Here is a 25,292-nt window from a genome sequence, read left to right as displayed (position 1 = left end):
GGGTGTGAAGATGAGAAGAACGCCGCATGCCACAGACAAGAAGGGGATGGGGAGAGGTCAGGCCTGTACAATACAGCATCCCCACGTATGTGCTTCAAAGTGAGCGGAGGATGCCAGCAATTACTGTCGGAGTTCCAGCAGGAGAACAAATACAAACGCTTAAAAAACAACACCTTTCTGGACCGCGTTCAGCGCAGGAACGATGAGAGAATGGTTGTTTTAATGACTAAATGCAAATATAATGAAGAGCATCTGCTTTTTCTGTCAACTGTCATATAAAAAAACACACACTTGACGCGTTTGTTTGTCTTTCGAGTGGTTGTTTACCAGTTGTTTCTCCTCTCAGGACTCTCAAAGCTGCCTTTGTTTTATACAAATGTGATCCACATTAGCACGCTGCCCTCTTGAAAAGCTTTTGTTTCTCCTCCTTCTCTCCGGCGTCACTGAGGACGGTTGTCGATCAAGTGGAGATTTGCTTGTTTGTGTGGTTTTATTTCAATAACTGCAATAAGATAAACGTGTCAAGACGAAGAGGAATGCATGGTTCGATGGTTTCGTATCTGCAACAATGAAGAGGGAAGATATGATATATAAACAAGAAAGAATGCGGGACAAATATAACGCTTCCATTTTGAATAACAGACTGGAGCGCACATTAAAACCAGCCATTTATCCGACGTGATCTTGCTGATTGATGAGGCTTTTCTTTACAGCCGTTTGTTGCGTGTTTGCCCAACTTTTTTTACAAGCTGCTTTCATGTTTATCAACACCGGCAGCAGGGGGCTGTCATTTCTAAAATAAATGCCGCACATCATTCTGCTGCTTTTATGATAAGAAGCAATGAAATAATCCCTCGTAAAATAAAAAAAATGATTAAAGGGTTTGCGAAAGTGAGAGTCGCGCTTGTCCGTGACATTTATGGCGTCTGTGTAAAGTTGTATTGAACAACATAAAACGTGCTTTGTGTTTGTGTGTGTGTGTGTGTGTGTGTGTGTGTGTGTGTGTGTGTGTGTGTGTGTGTGTGTGTGTGTGTGTGTGTGTGTGTGTGTGTGTGTGTGTGTGTGTGTTGGACTCGATCGCCAGTTTCCATTTGAACGTTACGAGCTCAGAAAACCACTGAGGCTTATAATTAAACATTCAAACAAGAAGACCGACATTAATGCAGCCTGCCTTAGTCTTCCCTCTGCTAATGCGCTCTTTCACTAAATGTCCCTTTTCTTGAATCCTAAAAGAAACAGTCGTGGTGTTTGTGGGAGTGCATCACCATCGGGTGCACGTGGCTTTTGAAGGACTGTTCCTCCACAGCTCAGCAACACCAATTCCTCCCGGATTACCTCACACACATCCACACGTCTGAACGAAAAACACTAATCTCATCCCCGTTTGATCTTGATTAAGCATCGCGTCAGATTTGTATGATTATGATAATCATAGAGACTTTTGATTTTGGCAGGGAGTGAGCGGGGAGTGGGGGGGGGGGGGGGAGTCAAATCAAACGAGCTGAGCCGATTACACAGCCTCGACGGTTTCCTTGAAGACGGAAATACATCTGAAAATACTGTTTTTCGCTGACGCCATAGCAACATGATGACACAACACGAGTGGTTCTGGTTGTGATTTGTGCAAAATCGAAGTGTGTGTGGTTTAAATCATTTCGGTTCATAGAAATCACCGCTAATGGTGTCCTGTTAGAAGGGTTTGATTACAAGCAGGGGATAAATCTGTCCTCTATTCCTGATTTTCTCAAGTGTAAGTGACATGAAAAGTATGCTTTGTAAAAATGAACTTTTGGTCCACTAAAGTAACTTTTCTGCACAGTTCTATAGAAAGTGAGTGTGTCTACATCCCATATCTTGAACAAATTAGGAATAATTATGTCCCTCTGCAAAGTGAAACAGTGACAATATTGCCTTAAAGCAGTTTCACTCCTACTGATTCCTGCTAGCATCGCTACCAGGCGCTGACAACTCCTGCTTCCAGTATCTCTGAGGTAAAAAGTAAGAAAAACTCTGCTTGCTTCTTAAAACCCTCAACAATCCCTCTTCAGAGCCACACTTGTGAGAACGTGAACTCGTAAAAAGGTGGAAGGCAGTGAAATGTTCCCCTCTGTTTTTCTAACAGCATGTCACCAGGTTAAACCCCCTCACTCTGGAGATCAGATAGGATGGCTGTCGTGTCAAATTGAGGACACAGCGCCGCACTGCGACTCTTTAAAACCTCTCTTTTTGGAGATAGAAACTACACACACAAATACTTCTTGTCTTTCTCCCTCGCTACACACACATAGGGACTCGCATCAGGACAGAAATGGGCGTGCTCTTGCAGAGAGAAAGGTGTTCTCATGTGTCACCGAGTCGCTGTTGTTCAGGCAGAGGAAACATTTCCCACCCGTTTCACCTGCCTGCCTCGAAATGCCATATTCCTGGCAGAGTCATAAATTCCTGTCACATTTTCCCTCCTACGTTTCCCCCACCTATGCTCCTTGGCTCCATCTCTCAATTGAGAAAGACAAAGAGTCACCAGTTATATGGAAATAGCATCACAGAGCCTCCACCCACCTCCCCATCTGCCAGTGTGAGGATGCTCGGTTTCAGCACCACGGACAGCGCCTCTGCTAGTCGCCGTAGCGCTTCAGCACCGGCAGCCGGACAGCTCCCCTCCAGCCTGCCTCCCGGCTGGCCCAGGGCACAGAAGAGGCCAGCTGGGCTAAAGACATGAGGTCTTAACCTACCCGGGCCACGAAAGATGAACCAACAGGGAGACAGATCAGAGATTTAAAAAAGGGAGGATGGGTGAGAAGAGGAAAGTTCTGAATAAAACTCCTTTAAGAAATACCTCACATCCTCCCCCCTGCTGAGTCTCCTGTAGCTCGGATATAATGTTCTTCAAACTTATAAAAGACACACACTACACAAAGGCAAAGGGAGAAAGGTGGAGCGTCATGGGGCTGAAAGTGAGCTACATTAACATCAGCTTGTCCAAAGTGAGCGGTGACCTGGAGAAATATGATGTTGCTCCAAGTACACTCAAAACTCATTCCCTATTGATATGAGTAATTTCCTCCTCAATGCACCGCAGCTAACTGCGTATGTTGGAGGCTGAAGCACCGGCGGCTACTGTTCCTCACATAAAAAAACATTACAGCGGTGCTTTTCATAACCTCGAGTGCTGCTTCTGACTGTACGCTGTGTTTAATGTGTGCTACAGGTGACTCTGGATGGTGCAATTTGGTCAGTGGAGTTGAACTTACTTCAAAACCTTAAATTATCAGCAACACCTTTTGGATTTTAGCATTTGCAGACCATTTGCATGCACACAAACCTATATAACACACTACAGGAGAGGAAAAACCCAAAAGAAATGAGCAATGTGAAGCTGCCACTTCCTCTGTTACCTATAGCAAGAGGTTATTGTTGTTTACTTGAATGCTCCATAGTGGTTGCCTTGGAAACAGCTATTCCTCTTGGACTCTAGTGTCAACAAACAGCCTCACGTCACATTCACTCCAAGTTCAGCGGTATCACCCTCTCTAGGAGGACGTCTGAAAAAGGGACTTACATTGCAAACCATTATCCGAAACACCAGCACTGAGAAAAGGAAATGGAGCCGTAATTGTGAATGGAAAGATGCTTGTCGAAGGAGTGTTCTCACACACACAGACACACACACACACAGACACATACACTTGCAGCCAGTGTTGTCCTTCATGTGAACCTTGCAGTCACAGTCCTGGGACGGGGGCTACAGTGGGACGCTTGTTACAGCAAGGTCGCCGCTCTCAGTCCCATAGCAGCTGGGAAAATCTATGAGGGGAAATTGAGTGAGAAAGGCTTTCCGCTCCCTTAACATCTTCCACAGAGTTGCCCTTGAGCAAGATACCCCACTTTGCTCAGGGGGGATATCCGACAGCGGCAGAAGGCAGTTATAAAGAGCAGCACTGGTGTCACAGTGTGTTATAGTGGGAGTGTGAAGGGTTGTAACGGAGGATGAGCGCCCGGTCAAACATCGCACAACCAGGGATTTCTTTTTGTTAAGGTCACCGAGATGAGAACTAGTGAGTGGGCAGGGTGCTTTTTCTTCGGGAGTAACGAATTGTGAAAGCAGTCGAAATGATTTTGCCAGGTTCAAGGACAATCCGCCGCACCGCCGCTGCCGGGCAGACATGTAAGGTGTAAGGTGTGAAATTAAAAGAGCCACAGAGTACAGAGGCGCAAAGAAGAAGTTCAAAAAGGAGAAAACACTCAGAGAATCCTTTTTAGAATAACAGAGCGTAGATGTGGCATTCAAAGGGGATAATTGTGTGTCAAAAGCTGGCTCTCAGGAAAGGAGAACTTGGAAGTGGAGCAGCCCATTAGCTGCTAGCCGACGGACCAACATGTGTTACCCTCCATGATCTGCACTAAACTCGGTGGGTGTGGTGGAGCGTGCAGTACAGTAGCACGACTGAACCAGTTGTTAGCGTCGGTGAAATTGAGCGAGCCAGACTAATCACCCGAGGCAGAGAGACAACAAGAGGCCGTGTGCGCTCTGATGCAAGCAGACAGGGCCTTCTCCCAGACATTCATATAAATTAGGCTCAAAGTGAGGCTCGTCGTGAGCTGACGCACCTGAATCTGCCGCACTGCGAGGAGTCAGGCTGCATACCCCACTCCCCACTGTGAGAAGTACAGTAGCACAGAATCCCTATAATCTCTGCTCACCTGCTCACTGCTGTGACTCTAGATGAACTTTTCTCTATGTTTTTCTGTCTATATTGAAGGAATATACAACCTACAGCTCATTAGTGGTATGAAAAAGCTCTCATAGGGCTGCAAAATGCATCAGAATTGAAGCACAACATCGAATTGTAGAAGCATAATATCAAGTAAAGGCTAAATATGTGTTTTGGATGCAGCTGCAGAGAAATCACAGCCTATAAAATGATAGTTTAGTGACTTAAATGGGCCCTATTATTCAGGATTTGGGCCTTTGTAGACTATTTACATGCACAAAAACTACAGGAGAGGGAAAACCCTAAAGCATAAAAGGATCCTATTAATGCTTCATCACAAATGACCCTTTCACATCACTCCTGGAGAACATCTGTCGGCAGGGTTTGTCTTTTTATTCCAAAGCGAGAACAGTTTTTTATATTATGTATGCCAGTCCGACTGACTCAGCAGAATGTGGCTGGACTGGTCATCTCCCAGAAACCAGTTTGCCTGAATGTATCACATGCTTTCACACCAGTATCCACCGTTAATCTCACACTGAGGGATTAAATGTCTTGCACAAAAGTTGCCGAATTAGAGGAAAAACATGGCCTTGAAAATAGATTTTTCCCAGACGAGTCTGGGATTTATTTCATGTGCATAAAAGGGAGAATTAAAGTGTACACATCAAGGATGAGAGACAATGCCCTCCTTATCTCCTGCAGGAGAAGTATTTGAATATCAATACGGGATCCCCTCTTGGCGATGATGAACCACGGAATAGGTAGCGAGAGAAAGACGCCGATGAAAAGGAAAGAAAGATACACTGCTGGGTGAATCAGACGGAGGCGGGGGAGAGAGTCTGAGGAGAAAGAGAGGTTTGTTTTTTTGACAGAAGCAGAAAAGAGGGAGTGTGAAGGCAGCGGCTCATCATTAGCGCCGTCCCTCCCTTCTCCTCCCTCTTTGTCACCGACACGAGCCACATCTGCATCCGAGCATCTAAACGTTATCGAATGGACGCGGAGCTGTGAAGCGAGGAAGAAAAGGTGGAATTGCATTTTCTAACGCCTCCCATTAAGCTGATCAATAACGGCCTGTTGGAGTTCTGCTTGCAACACGGTGGAGTGATAATGAAGGGGGGTGATGAGGCAGTGATTGAGGGAGGGGGGACAGGGTAAATAAAGAAAGTGCAAAGTCACACGGATACATTTAAGAGTTTGATTACAGAGGATGGGTGGATTGTGCTGCAGGAAAAGCTGAGAAGGGCACAGGTGGGGAAGCAGCACCTGAGTGAAAAGACAACAGCAGCTCCCCCTTTCTCCCCCATGATGATTTCCCCAGAGAGGAGGAGGGGGGGAGCAGTAGTGGAGAGGATTTGCTTTTGGCTGAAAATGTCTCTTTCTGTGTTCCTCTTTTCACCCGTGCAATATAAATACGTCAATAAGGATTTCTCATCTGATCAGCCTCCACACGATCTCAGTAGAGAAATCTCTCTCATTATTTCCCCATTTGGTGTCCTCCTCCGTGTGTGGATAAGCAGATAACGTGAGAACAAACAAATGCCAACACGGCGAGATGCGTCACGGATAAAAAACATCAAGGCCAGGCGCCGTGTGTGTGTGTGTGTGTGTCAGCATGCAGAGGAACTGTGGGAGAGATGTTTGCTAAATGATAAGCATCCCCAAAACATGCACCGCACATTGCAAACACCAGGGTGCAAGCAAATGGAGCTACAGGTGTTCAGCTGAATATGCATGATCACACACACTTGTTTCGGCGTCGTGACATTGATCAGGAGGCTCAGACATTTCTAATTCCAGCTTTTAAAGTCACATCTTCTGTAGAAATTATTCCCATTTCTTGAACAATAAATACTAGACTAGCCTTGCACATTGTTGCTAATTAAGATAAGAGATTAGATTTATTTCATGCATTACCACTAACAGATTTGGACGGTAAGTGGAGCCCCGAGCCTGTAGCCTGCAGCAGAGAGGACGAAGGGGCCTGCAGAGGATATGGCTCTTGCCAACCCCACACAACCAGATACTTTCCTTTTCCAAACTTGCAGCATCTTAGACACACACATCTGTGGAATTCCCTTTTAAAATATCACTGTTCCTCAAGAAAAAACTCACCTATACATATAGTTTGTGGAACTGTTTCCATGTCGATGTATAGTAAAGGTGCGCACTGCAAAGAAGTATTTTTTAGTACCAGAAACTTCTGTTCATTCTCCTGCAACCTTGACAAACAATCCCTCCCTCAAGGTGCATATTGACTCATCTGATATTAGTTTCTGCAGAACTTCACAAAACCAAGACTGTTGAATTTGTCCTTCAATGACTCACTAGATGGATTTTCAAGGGCTTATTCATAGTCCTTTTCCTTCCATTTAGACACAAACACGCGGATCTATCTTTGAATGAGTCTCAGAAGAGTCCCGGAGACAAACAATGCGGGTTAAATGAGGCAATTTAACCCCGATTCTGTGTCAGGTTGAGCAAAGAAAACCTTATTAGCCTTTGCAAATGACATCAGTGTTGGTTTGTCTGTGATTAAAAATCTGCAATAAAACCCTAGTGTAACTCGGCCTCTGTTACAGTTGTTCTGCCTCTCGACCAACCGGGATCTGCTCTCTGATTGGCTGTGAGGGGTCGCCTCTCTGCAGCACTGAGAGCGTTCCAGATGGCTGGGATTTATGAACCTCTCCGAATGTTGGGACTAATGAGCGCTCCCCGACATGTGTTAGGCACCGTGTTCGGCCATCGCTCTGTCTTTGAGGAGGGGGTCTCGGACTTTGTATCGCAAGTACTAATGGGCGGTGAAAGCGCTGTAAATGCGGGCGAGTAATCCATCTGCTCTGGTGACTGTGAACAGATGAAAACAAGATGTACGACCATGTGGTTACAAGGAGTATTAAAATGAACATAAGCACTACAAGCTAATTCAATTGCCAGAAAAATCCTCTAATCCACAAGTTTTTATTTAACTACTTATGTGATTATGGAGCTATTTCTTTTACAGCAGCAGAGATGATTACAGTATCCATTTTTATAATAGATCAGTGTAATCCCATTACCAGGATGTGTTGCTCCTCCACCTTGGCACGACACACTCACCTCAGAAGTGCGCTCCAGGTACGTAAATTGATAATGCACGGTGTGTTCAAAAACGGCAACTTTTAAGGAATTAAAAAGCAGTTTATAAAAAGACACCGTTTGTTTTGAGGCCCACGTAATCCCTAAACTAAGCAAAACAACAACGTCACTAGAGCTTATTTCATGACTTCCTCCTGACTGCAGCGCGGACCCCCTGCTGTGTCTCTCAGCTAAATGTCATCAGTCAGGAGTTTAAAGCTAAGCCGTGATGTACAAACTCTCATTAGACACTACGGTAATTGAATCCCTGAGTGTGACAGCTTTTTAGTTTAAGCACTTTCCTCATTTTTATACAAAACTGCCTGAAAAACATCAATTGAACTCCTTTGTTTACTTCTCTTACCTAATGAAATCACCACCAAACACTTGCTAGCACTCAAACACAGTGTACATGACAAGCTAAGGGATGGGACATCTGTAAGAGGTTGACCAATCAGAGCAGACTGGGGTCTGGTTTCAGACAGAAGGTGAATAAAGAGCTATTTGAACATTAAAGCAATATGAAGCTAACACAAAGAAAGCTCCTTTAAAGCTAACAAATGAACACATAGGTTGTCTGTACAGATAAATAAATGGCACATATGTTCCAATAATGTATATACTGTGTGCAGGGATTTGTGAAGGCTTTTCCAATTGATTTTTACCCCAGTCCAAGCTGCTAATTAATGCCTCTTGCTTTCTTTCATAAACCTAATGAAGCTGTTAACACGCACAGGAAGATAGAACAAAAGCTGGGTAAATATAACCGGATTGAAAAATCTCTGCAGCCCCAAAAAGCTTTCAAGCTACGTCGATCATCGTTTTCCCAACCTCGACACGCCGTCACAGCGGTTGTAAACACACTGCAGCAAACACCAAGGGGAATATAATTCAGGTGAGGAATTACCTTCTGAACCCCTGATGCAGATTTATAGCAACACTACTCATTACTGTTTCTTGGTTTTTCCCCTTTGAAGATTAAACGCAGCTCCGAGGTGAGGGTTATTATTCCCCTTCTCCTGCAGACTGCTTACTTCAGACTTCTGTGACAATTTCGTGTTTTATGGTACCCGACTATTTCTTGGCAAGAACCAGTTGCCGGGCAACAAGCGGAGATTCCAGGAAGTGACTTGCCACACCGGCCAAGAAATAGTCTGGCACAAAGACCCCCGAACACTGATGATTTACACACTTTGTACGGACTTAATAAACAAGACAAAGAAAAGGTAAATCAGTGAGCTTTAGAGTTCCACACAGTGTGTTTGCTAAGCTTAGTTAGCCTGCTGTACCTACAGTATATGAGAGCGGTATTGATCTATTCATCTAATTCTCAAAAAAACATATAATGTGATATGCTCTGAAACTGAGGAGCTCGACCGTACACACTGCAAAGGCCACGTCATTTTAAGGATTAGACTGAAGTCGAATTGCTCATTTACAAACACTACAAACTATTCAAAGGCACAAGGATGGTATGCAATCTTAAAAAGTAATCCCTTAATAAGAGAGGCAACTGATTGGCAGCATACTATCACAATTAGAGACTGATGTTTGAGGAAAAAATGCAAAAACTGCATGCTCTTCCCTCACTGTTTTACGGAAGATCTGAAACAAGATATAAGTATGTCAACAGTATCAACCTTAAGCAAAAGCCTACGTTAAAATGTTCCCTGGCATTACAGCCCTTTGATGTTAAAGGAGGAGGAAAAAAGTATGCATAGCCAAAAGTCTGGCTCCAAGTTTGTCTACTTAGCTAAAAAAAAAAAGAGGCAAACATAGTTGATGCAAGCATAAGGCAACACAAGGACAAAAAGGTCTGCTCGAAACCAATTACACACAACCGTGACGGCAAGGAGTGCAAACATGAGGAAACACACAACCTGAATATATACATAGGGAGGAAGAGTGGATACAAACATGCACACACACACACACACACACAGCAGATCTTCCTCTCTTATACAAAACACACACACACACGGAGAAAAGCTGAGACAGGTAGAAGCCAAACAACAGTGAGACTCACTGAATATTTCATAATGTTTTCACTGGCCTGTCAGGAGCCAGAAGAAAACACACTGTGTATGCATACAGTATCTGCAGATTTATAGACTGTACATGTGTGCTGACGATTGCGTGTGTGTGTGTGTGTGTGTGTGTGTGTGTGTGTGTGTGTGTGTGTGTGTGTGTGTGTGTGTGTGTGTGTGTGTGTGTGAGAGAGAGAGTGACAGGCTATTGTTTTGATTGTGTGTGATGCCGCTGCTCAGTGGGGAGCTGGTGGGCAGCAGCAGTCACTTCATCAGTGAGGCTCCAGAGAGCTGAGGGTCACATGAGGATTTGTTGGCAGGGTGGTATGCTTACTGGAAAAAATCCCTGGGATTATTAAGGTATTTGTGATTCTGATATGGATATGAGAGCTCACTCCTTCTGTCCTCCTCCATCTTCTAATCCTCATATATGCTGGTGGTAGACGTTGGATAGCTTGTTAGAAGACTAACCAAGAGGTAGGTCAGCTTGCCTTTTCTCATCCGTGCACCCCTTCCTCTTGTTTTTCACCTCTCCGTTTGTTTATCTGTCTCCTCCTTATCCCTCCTTTCCTTTACTCCCTTCCTCCCTCCCTCTCCCTCAATCTCTCAGTAACAGGTGAGTTCCCAGAACTAATTACAGGAGGCTATCCCAGGGTGCAGCGGGGGCCGCCTCATTTGCAGGCGGAGGGAGCGCGAGGAGGATGTCTAATAACATTTTCTACCGCCTGATTAAAAACAGCCCATAAATCACCCGTTCACATGGGTCTATGCACACGCACGTGCATGTGCACACGCGCCTACACACTGCAGGACTCAAATAGAGCCATCAGACACAAGGCTTCAACACACACTGAAATACCGTACAACCTGAAGGACACACACCTTGTCTCGCTGTCATATAAAATGAGCCTGTTTATGCATTCATGTAAAGTCTCAGTACACTAGATTTGATACAGTTTACAGGTATGCACCGCCTCCTCCTCATCTGATTTAGCGTGAGGAGGGGATAAACATGCAAAGAGGAGGATAATGACCTCCAAAACAGGACGTGAATGATGTCAAGAGGATGTGGAAGGGAGTCTGGTGATGAGCAGGGAACTCATTAATGCATTTCACTCTACGGTGCTTCGCCCTCGCCATTGATTTTCCTCGCTGGCCTTGTTTGTTGTTTACATCCTTCGTCACGTGACAACAAGGATATGAACATGGTCCCAACACGTGGATGACAGGTATAAATACAAGAGACCGGCTGCTTAAATAAAGAAACAAATACGATATAAAATACGCTTGTCTGTCCCAAACTCAAATATATTTGATATTTCATTACACTAAGCAAAGAAAACCCACAAAATCCTCAACATTGAGAAGCTGGAACTAATTAATGTGCGGTTGAAAATGGATCAAATGATTAATCAATTACCCCAAAAAGTTAGGAATTAATTTTCAGACCATCAATTCAAAGATTAATGGTGTAATTTTTTCCACTGTCCCTTTTGTGAACGTGTGTCTTTATCATCCATCACAGCAGCAGCTGCTCATGACCTTAATATTTCTGCCATCCCGCTGACAGACGGATTAATGGAAAAACATTTTTTGAGAATGCTGCTTCTCCAACTAATCACAATCACTGCTTCATGATGAGTTTAGGGTAGTTAGTCGGACAAAACAAGCAAGCAATTACACACTGAACAAATAGTCAATCTATAATACAAATCATGGTGGTTGGATCACATTCCCACAAGGCGAGGTCATCTGAGTAATCTTCCATACGCCCCTGCTGAGGTTCCTATGGAGCGATGCCATGTCTTCCTGCACAATAACCCAGTCAGTAGATTAGCAGCGATAGCATCACCGGCAAACAATAGCCACTCTCTCCGTCTCACCCACTGACGCAGGGGCCTTTTCGCATGACTCTCAGGGGAAAGTAAGTGTTTGTTTGCACACAGACAGACAGTATGGACTGTATTCCTGTGGTCAGAGCATGTGAACAGCTCTCCAGTTTAACTGAAAGTAGAGTGTTGGTAGGTAAAAGATCCTGCAGACTGGAGGAATAGCAGTAGGGGGAAGTTATACAAGGGCTTCACACTGTTTTTTGAGGGCTAAATATGTGTTGACTTACCTTTTTGAAGGAAGTATTGGAGCCGCAGAGATATTTGGACTACAAATAAGATTGTACAGGCTCTAAGTAGCTCTTGAAACTCAAACACCTTAAGTGATTTTCAAGGATAATAACAAAGATCCTCAATCCCTCATATATCATATCAGTCAAAATACATTCAATTCACCAGCCCATTAAAGCTGATTTCTCCTGCTGCTTGGATGTCAAACTGTCTAGTTTAGGTTCATGTGAAGTCGTTGCACAAGCAGAGGGAGAGAAACCTTGAGATTTTAGCCTTTGCAGACCATTTACATGCACCAAAACCTACAAAACCCCCAAAGTACTCTTAGTGTCTCAGCAGCAAAGCGGTGATTATAGTCGTGCATGAACCCAGACATTTGCATTGCACATGTATCTCTGTGGTAGGTGTTGCTCTGGTGACCTCACTTGGCATTCATTTCAGATTTGTATCCCAGCAGCTCTCCACAACTCCTCACAGAAGCGGCAGGAGTCCTGCAGCTCTGCGTTCCCAGAAATGTGCCGCAGATGGCTGAGCATGTTGAGCAGCGAGAGCACCTCCCTCCCTCTGTGCCGCTGATGGACTATCGGGCTTCTCATGATCACTCGCTGAAGTAGAATTCCCGCAAAGAGATTATGATTGGACTATGAAAGCGGGGCTAGCTGCGAGCTCCTGATTTTGATTCAGTGCTTGAAACTTCTCCTCCACTTATCTGATCCTCCTGTCGTCGCAGGCACACACGACACATGATTGAACATTAAATTAAAACTTTTGCAATTATCTCAACATTTCCAGCCAGGCACTCGGCCTAATACGAAACACGTGGGGGGTTCCAGGAAATCTTAAATGTGTGTGTTGCTCTTCGAGTGCCGGTGTGTGTGCGTGTGTTTTGCATATAGTTTTGCTGACGCGGGCGGAAAAGGGGTGCTGCATCTTCACTCAGAGCCTGGAGCGAGCAAGGGGGCAAAACCCCAAACAGCAGAAATCAAAGAGTAAGCACAATCCTGAAATAAATACGCTCACAAACAAACCCCCAGCTGCCATCTCTGTCCCCCCCCCCACCACCCACTTTTTATAAGTCATTTTTCGCTTTAGCAGCTCTTTGCGAGAATTGCATTTGATTTACACACAAATAGTGCTTTCAACAGGCGGATGACCTATGAGCTTTACATCAGCTCGTATTCTCTGCACACACACACACACACACACACACACACACACCCACACACCACACACACACACACTCTCAGGTGCCACAGCCTCAGAGTCACGTCGTCTAAATCTATAACAGGGAAAAGACTCCCATTAAACAACCTTGGAGTGACACAGCATCCGCCGGAGCCGAGGCCATGCGTCACGCCGAGCGCCTCTCGCTTCATCTCAGCAAAAGGCTTTCCACTCATCACAACCCTGTGAGAGGGGGGGCCGCCTCGCCACGTAACAAATGGCTGTGCTGGGGAGGCGCAGTGCACCTTAGGATACCTGTTTCTGTTTCCTGTTGTCTCAGGTTCTACAAGGGAGCGGTTACATAAGCGCTGTGCTAAAAGGAGGGACAAAAGTAGAGGAAATGGGGGAAGGGGGGACCCAGGGGAGTAATGTTTGGGGTGTTAGGCAACAGTGTCCTGAACAGGACTACTGTCTTCACAGAGATGTCATATCTTTACATTCCCTCTGTTTGAAGGTGACACACAACGATATAATGAAAGCTTTCTTACTCCAGGACTATATTCCTGTTTTACCCGGCGTACTTCTTTCTCGACTTCGACTCGAGCAATAATTGTGTTTTTGAAAAGATGATTCCTTTTCTTTTCCTTGGGAGTCCTTGACGACACCTCGGTTTGGAAGGATCAGCGATCAGTATTCATGCAGCTAACAGATACTCAGTCTTGGAGGAGGGAGGAGGATCAAAGTGAAAGAGAAAAGCAAAATTGTTTGCTACACTCCCAGACAATAGATCAATAAGGCCAGCCTGCAGAGAAGGGAGGGGGGGGATAGTTACACTGTACTGAATATCTGGCAAACACAGCGACGGCTTCAAAGCTGTAACACTGAAATGCCACTTTCTTTTGTCACGGAACTAAAAATAACGTCTGGAAAAACACAATATAAATGATTGTACGTGCAGCATTGTAAAACTGTGCAGATTAATCCACCCTAAAGAATTACAATAATGTCAATGCATGCTTTTGTTTTTAATTAAGATATGTTATTCTTTCCTAACAGATAATGAGCAGTTTGTAAACACAAAAAGATCAATTTACTACTTAAAAAATAATAAATACACAAACAGGGAAGGAGAGGAGGAAACGAGAGAGGAAATGAGAGGAAACAGGGAAGGAGAGGAGGAGACAAGAGGAAACAGGGAAGGAGAGGAGGAAACGAGAGGAAACAGGGAAGGAGAGGAGGAAACGAGAGCAAACAGGGAAGGAGAGCAGGAAACGAGAGAGGAAACGAAAGGAAACGAGAGGAAACAGGGAAGGAGAGGAGGAAACTAGAGCGGAAATGAGAGGAAACAGGGAAGGAGAGGAGGAGACAAGAGGAAACAGGGAAGGGGAGGAGGAAACCAAAGAGGAAACAGGGAAGGAGAAGAGGAAACGACAGGAAACAGGGAAGGAGAGGAGGAAACCAAAGAGGAAACAGGGAAGGAGAGGAGGAAACCAAAGAGGAAACAGGGAAGGAGACTAAATATAAAAACACACTAGAAGAGGAAAGAGAAAACCCAGAAAGTAGGAAGGAGGTTTATACTGTAATTGGAATACTTGCGCTCTAACCTCGTGCCACAAACAAACATAGAGCCAGTTGTTCTTAATAAGCTCGACTTTGTGGCGGAATATGAATCAGTTCTGTATGCTTTGTGTCCGGAGAGTTGAGTGATTAGTCATTGTGGTAATCCTGGCTGTGAGGCACGCTGCTGTGTCTAATCTCAGGCAATGCCAGGATAATGATAAGAGCAGAGCGGGCCTCCGGGGCGCCGCGCTCTGCACGTTTGTCACCAGGAATTTCACGCCGCCGTCAAACGATTGCAAGTTTTCATGAGGAAGAAGGGGGTGGGGGGGGGCAATGAATCAGGGCATGGAGATCCAAAAACTAGGAGTATTTGTGTTTTCATTTGCTTTCATTATCATTCAAAGCTTCCTGATTTTCTGTGGCTTTTATTTTCACACATTGTTCTCAAACTTGCACTTAAATTATAGTATCCTTGTTTCCTACTCTGTTTCCTCTCCTGTTTCCTCCAACGTTTCCTTCTCCGTTTCCTCTCCTGTTTCCTCCAACGTTTCCTTCTCTGTTTCCTCTCCTGTTTCAACTTGTTCCTCTACCTTTGCACCTGTTTCCTCTCTGGTTTCCTCCTCTCCTTTCCCGTCTCCTCTTCTCCTTCCATGTTTCCTCTCTGGTTTCCTCCTCTTGTTTCCTGCTTCCTCTCTTGTTTTCTCCTCTCCGTTCCTGTTTCCTGTCTTGTTTCCTCCTCTCCTTCCATGTTTCCTCTCTGGTTTCCTCCTCTCCTTTTCTGTTTCCTGTCTTGTTTCCTCCTCTCCTTTCCTGTTTCCTCTCTTGTTTCCTCCTCTCCTTCCATGTTTCCTCTCTTGTTTCCTCCTTTCCTTTTCTGTTTCCTCTCTTGTTTCCTCCTCTCCTTTCCTGTTTCCTCTCTTGTTTTCTCCTCTCCTTCCCTGTGTCCTTTCTTGTTTCCTCCTCTCCTTCCCTGTGTCCTCTCTTGTTTCCTCCTCTCCTTCCCCGTTTGTGTTCTTAGTATATTTTTTAAGTCGTAAATGACATCGTTTTCTTGCTTTTTCTGCTTATCTTTGTGTTATTTCTTCTGTTTTAAACTATGAACTTTTTGTATGAAATGACTTACATGACAACATGCTGCTGCAACAAAACAGTTCCCTAATCTGTGATCAAACTGTCCCAGTCATCATTAACCCTTGAAGTATTGCATCACAGCAGCGGTAGTATTCCAGGGATGCAAACCACAGGGCGGACAGGACATGCATGACGGACTCTGAAAGGATAAAAGGGAGACGGTGAGTCGTGGTAATTGAACCGGGATGAGCCTTGCCCAGTAGTCTCGAGGAGGGAGTTGCAGAGGTGGTGGGAGGGGGATAGGGGGGGGCGGTGTTACAATCACACAGGTTATTCCGGGACTCTCGGGGATGCACAGGGGCACCTGGGTGAACTCCTCATTTCTGTGGGGGTTTATGTAGCGTGACGGTTCCAAATGAAACTCCCCGATCATGTGGGAGTGCTCTATTAATTTGTGGCTCAGGCCGCCTCCTTGGGGAGCCACAGCCGGAGCTGCATCCCACCTCTCGAAAGCTTCCAGCGAAAGCTCCTCGTTGCTTATTGACTGAGGAGCTGAGCATTGCAATGTTGCTCCACGTCCGCGGCTCTCTCAAGTGCCGAGACCATCTATCATTTCTACTCCAGACTCGGCAGGATGGATGAAAAGCAGCGTGAAATAAAAGTAATCTCGGCTCTCAGAGCAACGTACAGACTTTTGCTAGCTGGAATACACTCTGTACATTGAATATGGCATGCTCTCAGGAACCTAACCTGCTACTGTTGAAGGATAACAGCTAACAGGATAGTGGTGGTGGAGTCTTCAATAAGGGATGAATACATCTTTTAAATGCATATTCCAAATTGTGATTAAAATGCATCAGAGAGATTTTAGACAGAATATATGATATCATGCACTCCCAGCCTTTGTTTTTATGGATGTGGAGCTGGTGTTTTGGTCTCTTTGGTGCTCATTACAAATCAGACTCCATCAACAAGAACCTGCCGGCTACAGCGAGCATGTGTGAAACGCACGAGATCACAAGGCTCTCTTAAGACTCGAGCCCCGAAGCTTTCGCATTCACATGAAAGGACGGCCAATGCTGGCACTCATCCTACAAATCTTCCTCGTCGTCTGCATCTTCCATGTGCAGGGAGTGGGGATGAAGATGCACAAACAGGAAAGGAATTTGCAGGTAGGAAAGTGAAGTCTATTGAAATATTTTTCAAAGGCAAAGAAGGACAGCGGAAAAACTTATTTCACCTGGAGAAAGAAATCTGAGTAAAGATTACACGGCTTCTTTAATTATTGAGCCATCCTTTGTGAATTCCCATGGAGGCACCCGTCCTTGGAAACTCTACGAAGGGTGGGCGGTAACAAAACAATCCCAGAGTGCCCACACTGGGAGCAGGCCAGCGAGGAATGCTGGGGAACCTGTGCAGATATACAGAGTAATTAAAAACACGCCTACAGTATGTCTGCGGCGCCTTATGAGTGCGATCATATTACTCAGAGAGATAATAAAACGCTTGATGGAACAACCCTGAAACAGCTTAACTTGTAAATTCCCATACTGTGTAGAAGGAGAGTAACATAAAATCCATAGGTGTTAATAACTATATTGAGCAGCTGAACAACAAACATCATTAGCTTCCCATACAAATAGCATTAAGCATGGGTGCTGCTTTAAAAGCTTCCCACGTAGCGGAGAGCGGGATATCTTTCCCCACAGATGCTGCGATGAGACCTGTGTGGGAGGACCGCAGAGCGCATGAAAAGACGGGAAGGAAATGAAAAGAAACGGAGGAGAGGATTCAAACGGGAAGAGATGGAAACAAAAATAAGCTGGCCCACATTGCATTAGGAGATTCCTTTTGAAGATTGCCTGGCATGGAGAGGCAATCAGGAGAGCAGAGACTGTTTGGCCTCACAATTCTGCCACGACCACGTCTCAAGTGTCCCTCCTCCCCCACCGTCTCTCTCTCTCATCTATCACTCACCCCTCTCTCTGTCTCTCTCATCTATTCCTCATCAAGTACTGCCTCCCATAAACTGGGGTATTGGCCACCAGGCAGGAAATCTGAGAAGACGGATCCCTTTTCAAGACATCGTGTCCGAGCAATCCACCGGGATGCTGGGAAGAAGCGCCGGAAGGGGGGGGGTTAAACTAGGATATGGCCTCATCATTGCCATCATGTCCCAGCCAGTGTTTAGGACACCATTGTGTGGAGTGATTGGCAGCTGGGTTGATCTCCCCAGACAGGTCAGCAGTGGGACCACAGAGCTATTCACCAGAGAGTCCATCAATCACAATTTGGCTTAATTAACCAGCAGGAATGACAAGCCGAGGGGCCCCTCTGTCTGTCTGTCTGTCTGCACGGACGGACGGGTGGACGGATGCATGAATGGGTACAAGCAAATGTGATAGATACAATACAACACAATGCAGCTCAGGATAATTTAATACGGAAAGCCCAGAGGAAAAACTGAGACTGCAAGGCGAGGGGAGAAAAGACTACAACAATCAGTTAATTGATACTGGATAGTTCTCAGTCAAGTTTGCCAGATTTTAAGACTGATTTTATTATCTAGGCTTTAATCTAGTTTGCTTTTGAGGCCTCGGGGCATAAAATGCTGACCGTGTCGTTGTGACGTAGAGGTTTTGAGTACTCACCCCGCCCGTCTTACCTCACATCCAGTCAGAAAATCATTGGAAATACTGCAGCAAAACAGCATGAGAACATTTTCAAGAGTCAATCTCTCAACTTGGACGAGATGTTCTCAAATGCAATGCCATGACAAGTGGAAAAAAGATCCAGCTGCAGAGGAAGATATTTTGCAATTATCCAAGATGAAGATCTGCTATTAAAAAGCCCCATTTTCCATTTCATTTTTGGAGCCGACACAGACAAAAGGAAAGAGACTAAGAAAATGGAAAATGTGACGTTGCTCGAGTGTAATTGTTCCATCTTTGTGAACAAACAGGTCTAACATCTTCATCTAGAACAGGAACTATGTGAATAAATCCCAAGTAAACAAAATGTAATGCAAGTTTTGGTGCTAATTATTGATCCAGACTTAAGAATGGATGTGCACTGCCCAACATTCAACAACCCAAGGCTCACAATGTTCTCTCCAGCTCACACACATTTTCAATAGCCTAATAAAAGCCACTCCCTGGCTCGTCCAATCACATTGATAACTGTCCAAAAGCCCCTCCTTCATTAGCGTCTGCTACACAGCACGGGCTACAATTAGCATTAGCTGCTTTCTCAATCACTGTGATGGACGACGTTCAGCGGACTGAGTGGGCGACCACTAACTATTTTGAACTCCAGCTCTGAGAGGAAGAGGGGAAATATAGCTGTCAGAATGACTCTGCTTTATTATCAGTGTCTCAACTTCAGCACATTCACCTGTCTGTTAATCTGTCATGCAGCCTCCTTCTGAAACACATCTGTGTCCATCTCCCTGCCTACTGAGTCCACACTTCATCTGTCAGAGTGTCCATGCCCCTCCACTACAGTCTGCCTCCATGATGGAGTCGTATTAAAGGCCAGTCAAAAAGAGGTTTCATCATTTCTGTGGGCCTAGCCAACCCAATTTTTCTGTCCAATTCCACCAAAATGATTGTCTTTTTTTTTACTTTTTAGGTTACTTTGATTACCCTGGTGCATACTACATCACTGGGTTTCATTTTTAAAGACACACATAAGAGTTTTAGTGTTGAAATTTCTCCAATGTAGCATAAAAGACTCTGAAATGTCTGCAAGATTTGTAGGAAATACGTGCAAAAACACGGGACAGTTTATGCCGCAAGAGGAGAGTGAAACACAAGCAGTGCATCGTCACTTTAAGAATTAAAACGGGTGTGAATGAATCCTTAGAAAAGGTGCAAAGTTGTATGAAGTTGAAGAGAATAAGTCAAACAAGACCTCTAAAAGGAGTACAAAAATAAACATTATACTTGTGTTGATGCTGGTTTACACACAGCACAGTTAATGTTTGATCATATTCACATCAAAACCCTCCAGACAAAGAACAACATCATCAAAAATGATTGCTTATTAAAACAACAATCCCTAAAAAGTCAGAAAAAAGGTCTGCAAAATGTCCAATTAGACGTCTACAATCCGGAGTGGTAAATCTTCCTTAAGTGTATGCTGCTTACCGGACCCAGAGACAGTATACTGCCGTTTAATTTTCTTTATGACAATGTTATGTGACTTATAGTTTGCATATGATGCACGTCCGCCCACTGTGAAGCAAACCCCAAGCCTCCATTCGGTGTAGTTATTAATACGGACTAAGTGGGTCACTCAGCTCCAAGTCGAGTGATTCTGGAGCTCTCCTGCCACTCCTCTCATTCCTCTGTTCGTCATTTAATCATGCCTGCCGGTGCCCAAACCCCAAAGTAAGCCCCAAACCACCAGCACTGTTCCCATCAGAGGCTGGAGGCGCGTGACGCTGTCTGAACATGCCATGCATAAGCTGCCGAAATAAAGTGAGCAACAGGAGAGGAAGTCCAAGCTCCACTCCATCAGTGCGCCGCTGATTCTGTTGCTACTGCTGGCATCCTGGCTCTGCCTATTACCCTGCTAGTTAGACTGGCATTTAGACTGGCAGGGCACACATAGGCAGCAGCCAAAGGGTGTAAAACAGAGGACCAGCCCACAGGAGAAACATCCAGCAGCTGCCTCCTCCAATCACGTCAGTCCGGCCTAATTTGATTCCATCTCGACAGGATTCAATTACATTTATTAATTTTGGCACAGTGCAACTCCATAGAGTTTGATTCAATCTCTAGCAATGCAATTTAACTAGATGCAATCAGATTCACTTGAATTGAATGGATTTTTAAGTATAATCTCTTCTTCCCTCTGTATAAATCCGCTCACTGCTCGCTCCATCCCAATCTCCCCTTTTCTTTCCGATTCAGAATATAGAATATAACAAGCAAAGCCAAAATCTTCCCACAAGAGGACCCCGACTGCTCCGAGTATCTACGTTTCCTTGGCTTCTGGTTTGGATACGCTCCCCAAGGGGAACATTAGTCACTTCCATGATAATAATGGGTAATTTGACTTGAAATAGACCCGAGGTTGGTAAAGGGCGTTATTGAGAATGCGGATGTTATTTTTCCTCCATAAATCGCAAATAACTCAATTGCCAAATTTTCCCCGACCCGAGCTTTTTGTTGCTGGTTATGTCATCTCTCGTCTCAGTACCTCTGCTACTGCCTGAATGACTTAAAGCCCTCAATGTGCCATTAAAAGACAACACATCCTCGAATAAGTACGATTATATTTGCAGTTCTGCTAATCCCTGATGCTAATCCTGTTAGCTGAGCTGATGCACGTACAGCTTGTAAGCTACCCTTGAGCAAGGCAGTTCTTTAAAAGGTCTGCAGCAAGAATGACGTCTTAACTTCGAGAATAAGTCGTGTTGTCTCTGGGGGATAATGATATTGATCATTGTGCACAAGCATGTAAAAGAGTAGTCATTGTGTGTCTCTATGATCTTTGTGTGTCTCTTTGCGGTCATTGTGCGTCCCCTTTATAGTCATTTAATTGAGTTTCCAGCAGGAAATGTTAACAGTCACTTCTATCTGTGGTTATGCATGGATGATAAGGTTATTTAAGAGAGTTATACATGAATGCTCTGCTCGTGAAATCACACATTTAGTCATGCAGGCGGCTCTTTTATTATTATTATTAGCTAATCATGTCTGTGTGTTCTAACGTTTCACAAGTAAACCTCCTTTCTGTGTAATTCTCAACTCTTATGGGTAAAAAGCAACCTCTACTAGTCAACCGATTTCATATTGCATGGATCTCTTGCACGGATAAATAAATACACACTTGAAAGAATGCTAAAATGGGTCACCAAGTATACTTTTCCGGTTGTTTTTAAAGTCTATGTGTGGGAAACACTGCAGACATTGTAAATAGACTGGAACATCTGCACGTAGGAGTTAGAAACATGGCGATACAGCGTCTAAAAATGACTGCTCACTTCACTTTTTTCTGCCATTTCATTCTCTGCTTGTTGACAACAACCTGCAGCAGCTGCGTGCTATAAGGAGAATATAACACTGTCCTCCTGTCGTATGTGCCGTGTAGAAATTCAATCCCGAGGCCTGAACTCCAGCGCTAAAGGGCACACATGAGAAATCAAAATATCGCAGGCAAATAAATAGCATATCCATAACAGTGAGATTGCCCTTTGTACAATTGTGAGGCCTGCTGACTCTAGTCGTTCCTTAAATTGATTTCTCATATGCGGCTGCCTCGAGGGGGCGATTCCATTTTCATATACACCGGCTCTCTATGTGTAGGCTCTCTGTCCTAGTCTATTAATCAAATAAAGCAATCAATTCCACCTTGCAGGACCGAGACACAGGCCATTGCTTTTGAGAACACCTTTGCATGTCTTTAATAGGAGTTTATGAGTGCTGTTGCACGGTGTTATGAATTACGTGCAGCCTTGTAGAAGATACTCAGAAGCAGGTTTGAAAATTAAGAAATATCTGCAATACCTTTACAGTGTGTTTGTGTCTGTGTGTGTGTGTGTGTGTGTGTGTGTGTGTGTGTGTGTGTGTGTGTGTGTGTGTGTGTGTGTGTGCCCCTGCTTTTATGCTCACTCATGTGAACTTGTACATAAACCAGCAGTACACGGTGTAAGCAAACCTCAAATGCAAGCTAAGCCCAGGCTCAGGGTGCAATGAGAGGCGCTTAAGCACAAGGGCATAAATCTTTTAAACCCTGAGCCACCCCCCCCCCCCCCCCCCAAGAGATACAGCGAAATATCTTAATTACGCCACTTAACATCACATCGGCGAGTCCCGGGTGAGCCCGAGCAAGCATATAATTCATTGTACTAAGCGTCAGTTAAAGCCAAATACATAAACCTTTAAGGATGCATACTCAACGCAGGGTAGACGGTGAGCCGGGACTTCAAAAGCAAATGTTTTCATTCAGGAGCCACAGGGTTTGGGGGTGGGGGGGTAGAACGAAGGATATGTGCTGCTATCAGAAAGATGTCCGTCTCTTTCTGCCGTGATAAAGACTCCTCCATTCTGCTTTAATTTATGAAGGGCCCTCACATGATGACGAGTTCTCTGGATGTTATAATAGCTCCATTAACAGCTGGAGGTGGACTTTGCGATGATGAGAAGCAGGATATGAATGTGAATCGGTTGGTGGGGTGATGTAACACTACTGCAACAAAGAGAAAAGTAACAAAGCAACGTTTATTCCATAGAAACAAGTCCCTTTGATTTACAGAAGAGGGGTGATATATTAAAGTACTACTCTAAATGCATCCTCCTCCTCCTCCTCCCTCTCCACCATAACAGCAGATTCTCCTATTGATTGAAGTGGTAGAAACCAATAAACTGCAGTCATTTTATAATGTTGAGGAAAATCAAACTGTGCCTCTGAGGCCTACGGTATCTCCGTCCATATGCTAAGATTCTTTATATTGATGCAGCAAAAACAAACACACATTAAAGCTATTTTGACTCCCAGTTCATCCAGTATAGTCCCAGGGAAGATGGCAATGTGGACACTGGTTTAAACCTCCTCAGAGACCCCTTGTATGACCCACTGTAACACCATGCAGGACCACATACAGTACTTCAATGACCAGTGGCTTATGGCTTCACTCTTGGCACCACTTTGCAGCACTCTACCCCCCCCTGCAGGAAGCCAGTGTGACCACTCTGCAAACAATCTCTATCCAAAAACTAACCCTCTACTCTCGAGACCTTTTGGTTTGCCTGTGGAAACGTTTCTTCAAAAAGGGAATACTAATGCGCGTGTGATCGTTATGATAATGCACGAAGCTAAACGCGTGCACATCGGTTGGGAAAGAGGTAGATCAAATCGAATTGGAGAAATGGATCACTGGTAAATATTAAGCTTAGCTACTTGAGTTGGGTAGGCACACAAACTCCGCCTGCGGTGACACGTGAGCGCGCCTCAGCAGGTGACAGTTTGGACACATGCACGCACACACGCGTACGCACAAGCCCAAGGCGACTTCATATCGGTGCTTTTTAGCAGCACTCACTCAAGTGACATCTTTATTTCGCTCCTTGCCAACAACACACGGGAGCGCGCACAGTGACACTCATCGCCCCCACCCCCCCATCCCCCCATCCCCGGATCAGGTAAACGCCAATTAAGTCACAAATGCAGCTGATATGTCCAAACTTTGCGAGGCGTTTCAGACTGCGGGAACACATCACAGCCCGGGGTTATCATGCACAGCGGAGGGAGATGTGATCACACAGCAGGACTTTAGAGAGGGAGACAGAAAGGCGGTGGTCCAAACAGAGGATGTGGAAGAGAGACACTCGGTGTAAGAAGCCAGCTGAAGTTAGGAGACATGGTCGATGTTTAACACTGTAAGCAGCACCCCCAAAACGTTTGGAAAAAACAAGGTAAGCCATGATGACATTTGTATCCATGCAGCACAGAGTGTGTATCTTAACTGCAACCCTAAATAAAAAGGGACCCCATCATAATCCCCCTTTCAGTAAGAAAGCAGTCTGGCCCCTGCAGGACGTGCTTCAACTACAAAATAAGGTCCAGTTAAACAATCCCAGCCCTCTCTCTCTCTGTCTCCCCCCCCTCTCTGACTCCCCCCTCCCTGTGCCTGCTGCAGATCACGATTGCAAATCCACTCAACTTGTGCACAAAAGTCACCAAGCTCCAGGCTCTCGCGCACTCACGCCTCCCTACCTTGACTGCCGCAGACGAGCACCCCGAGGAGATAGACGAGTTGGAGCATCATGGTGGGGGACTGCAGGACGCTGCTTTCAGCTGCTGTAAAAAACGACCAGGGCGACACACACTCTCAGCTCCGATCATCCACCGTCTTGGGCTCCGCGTGCGACTGATCTGCCTCTGCTCTTTCCTTCCCTTCCTTCCTATACGCGCGTTCCCGATCGACGCTCGTTCACGGCGCCGGCTCTGCGCTGAGGACCCCCCCTCCAGAATATCTTCTCTATAGCAGTTGATGAAGAGCACACAAGAAGAAGGCATATCAAGCCAAACATGCTTATGTTTTCTATTGGGGGGGGGGGGGGGGTGTTTGAGATGCTAAGTCTTTATTATCACATGCATAATAGCACAATAGCTACAGAGTAGTTGTGGCAATTAAAACATAAGTCCAAGGCTCCTCAAACAATGCAACATGACATATATAAGACATTAAAATAGTGCAAGAAGAGAAAGAGTACAATAAAAAAGAACAATATGCATCCAGTTCAGATGAACTACATTTACAATATGCATGTAGAATAAATACATAAATACAAAGAGCTAAATGTTGTAAGAAATAATGTAAAATAATGTAAATAGACTGAGATTAATTAAATTCAACACTCTTATTGTTATTGCAAGGAAACTCAAAACATACTTTATTTTATGCACCGTTTTTACACTTTGGATATATGTATGTGTGTGTGTGTGTGTGTGTGTGTGTGTGTGTGTGTGTGTGTGTGTGTGTGTGTGTGTGTGTGTGTGTGTGTGTGTGT

The 25,292-nt window shown here is 44.8% G+C and overlaps 1 protein-coding gene across 3 annotated transcripts in view; it reads right to left on the bottom strand.

Moving 5' to 3' along the window:
- The window catches only part of LOC134860627 (neural cell adhesion molecule 2-like), a 183,058-nt gene extending 158,356 nt beyond the window's left edge, over positions 1-24,702 (bottom strand). For all 3 annotated transcript variants that reach the window (XM_063877391.1, XM_063877389.1, XM_063877390.1), the window contains exon 1: positions 24,496-24,702. In XM_063877391.1, coding sequence (XP_063733461.1) covers positions 24,496-24,547 — 52 coding nt within the window. In that variant the 5' untranslated portion in view covers positions 24,548-24,702. The remainder of the gene's footprint in view (positions 1-24,495) is intronic.
- Between the last annotated feature and the right edge of the window lie 590 nt (positions 24,703-25,292).

This window comes from Eleginops maclovinus, chromosome 24 (genome assembly GCF_036324505.1).
Source record: "Eleginops maclovinus isolate JMC-PN-2008 ecotype Puerto Natales chromosome 24, JC_Emac_rtc_rv5, whole genome shotgun sequence".
Taxonomy (NCBI): Eukaryota; Metazoa; Chordata; class Actinopteri; order Perciformes; family Eleginopidae; genus Eleginops; species Eleginops maclovinus.
This window is presented reverse-complemented; position numbering and strand designations above follow the sequence as displayed.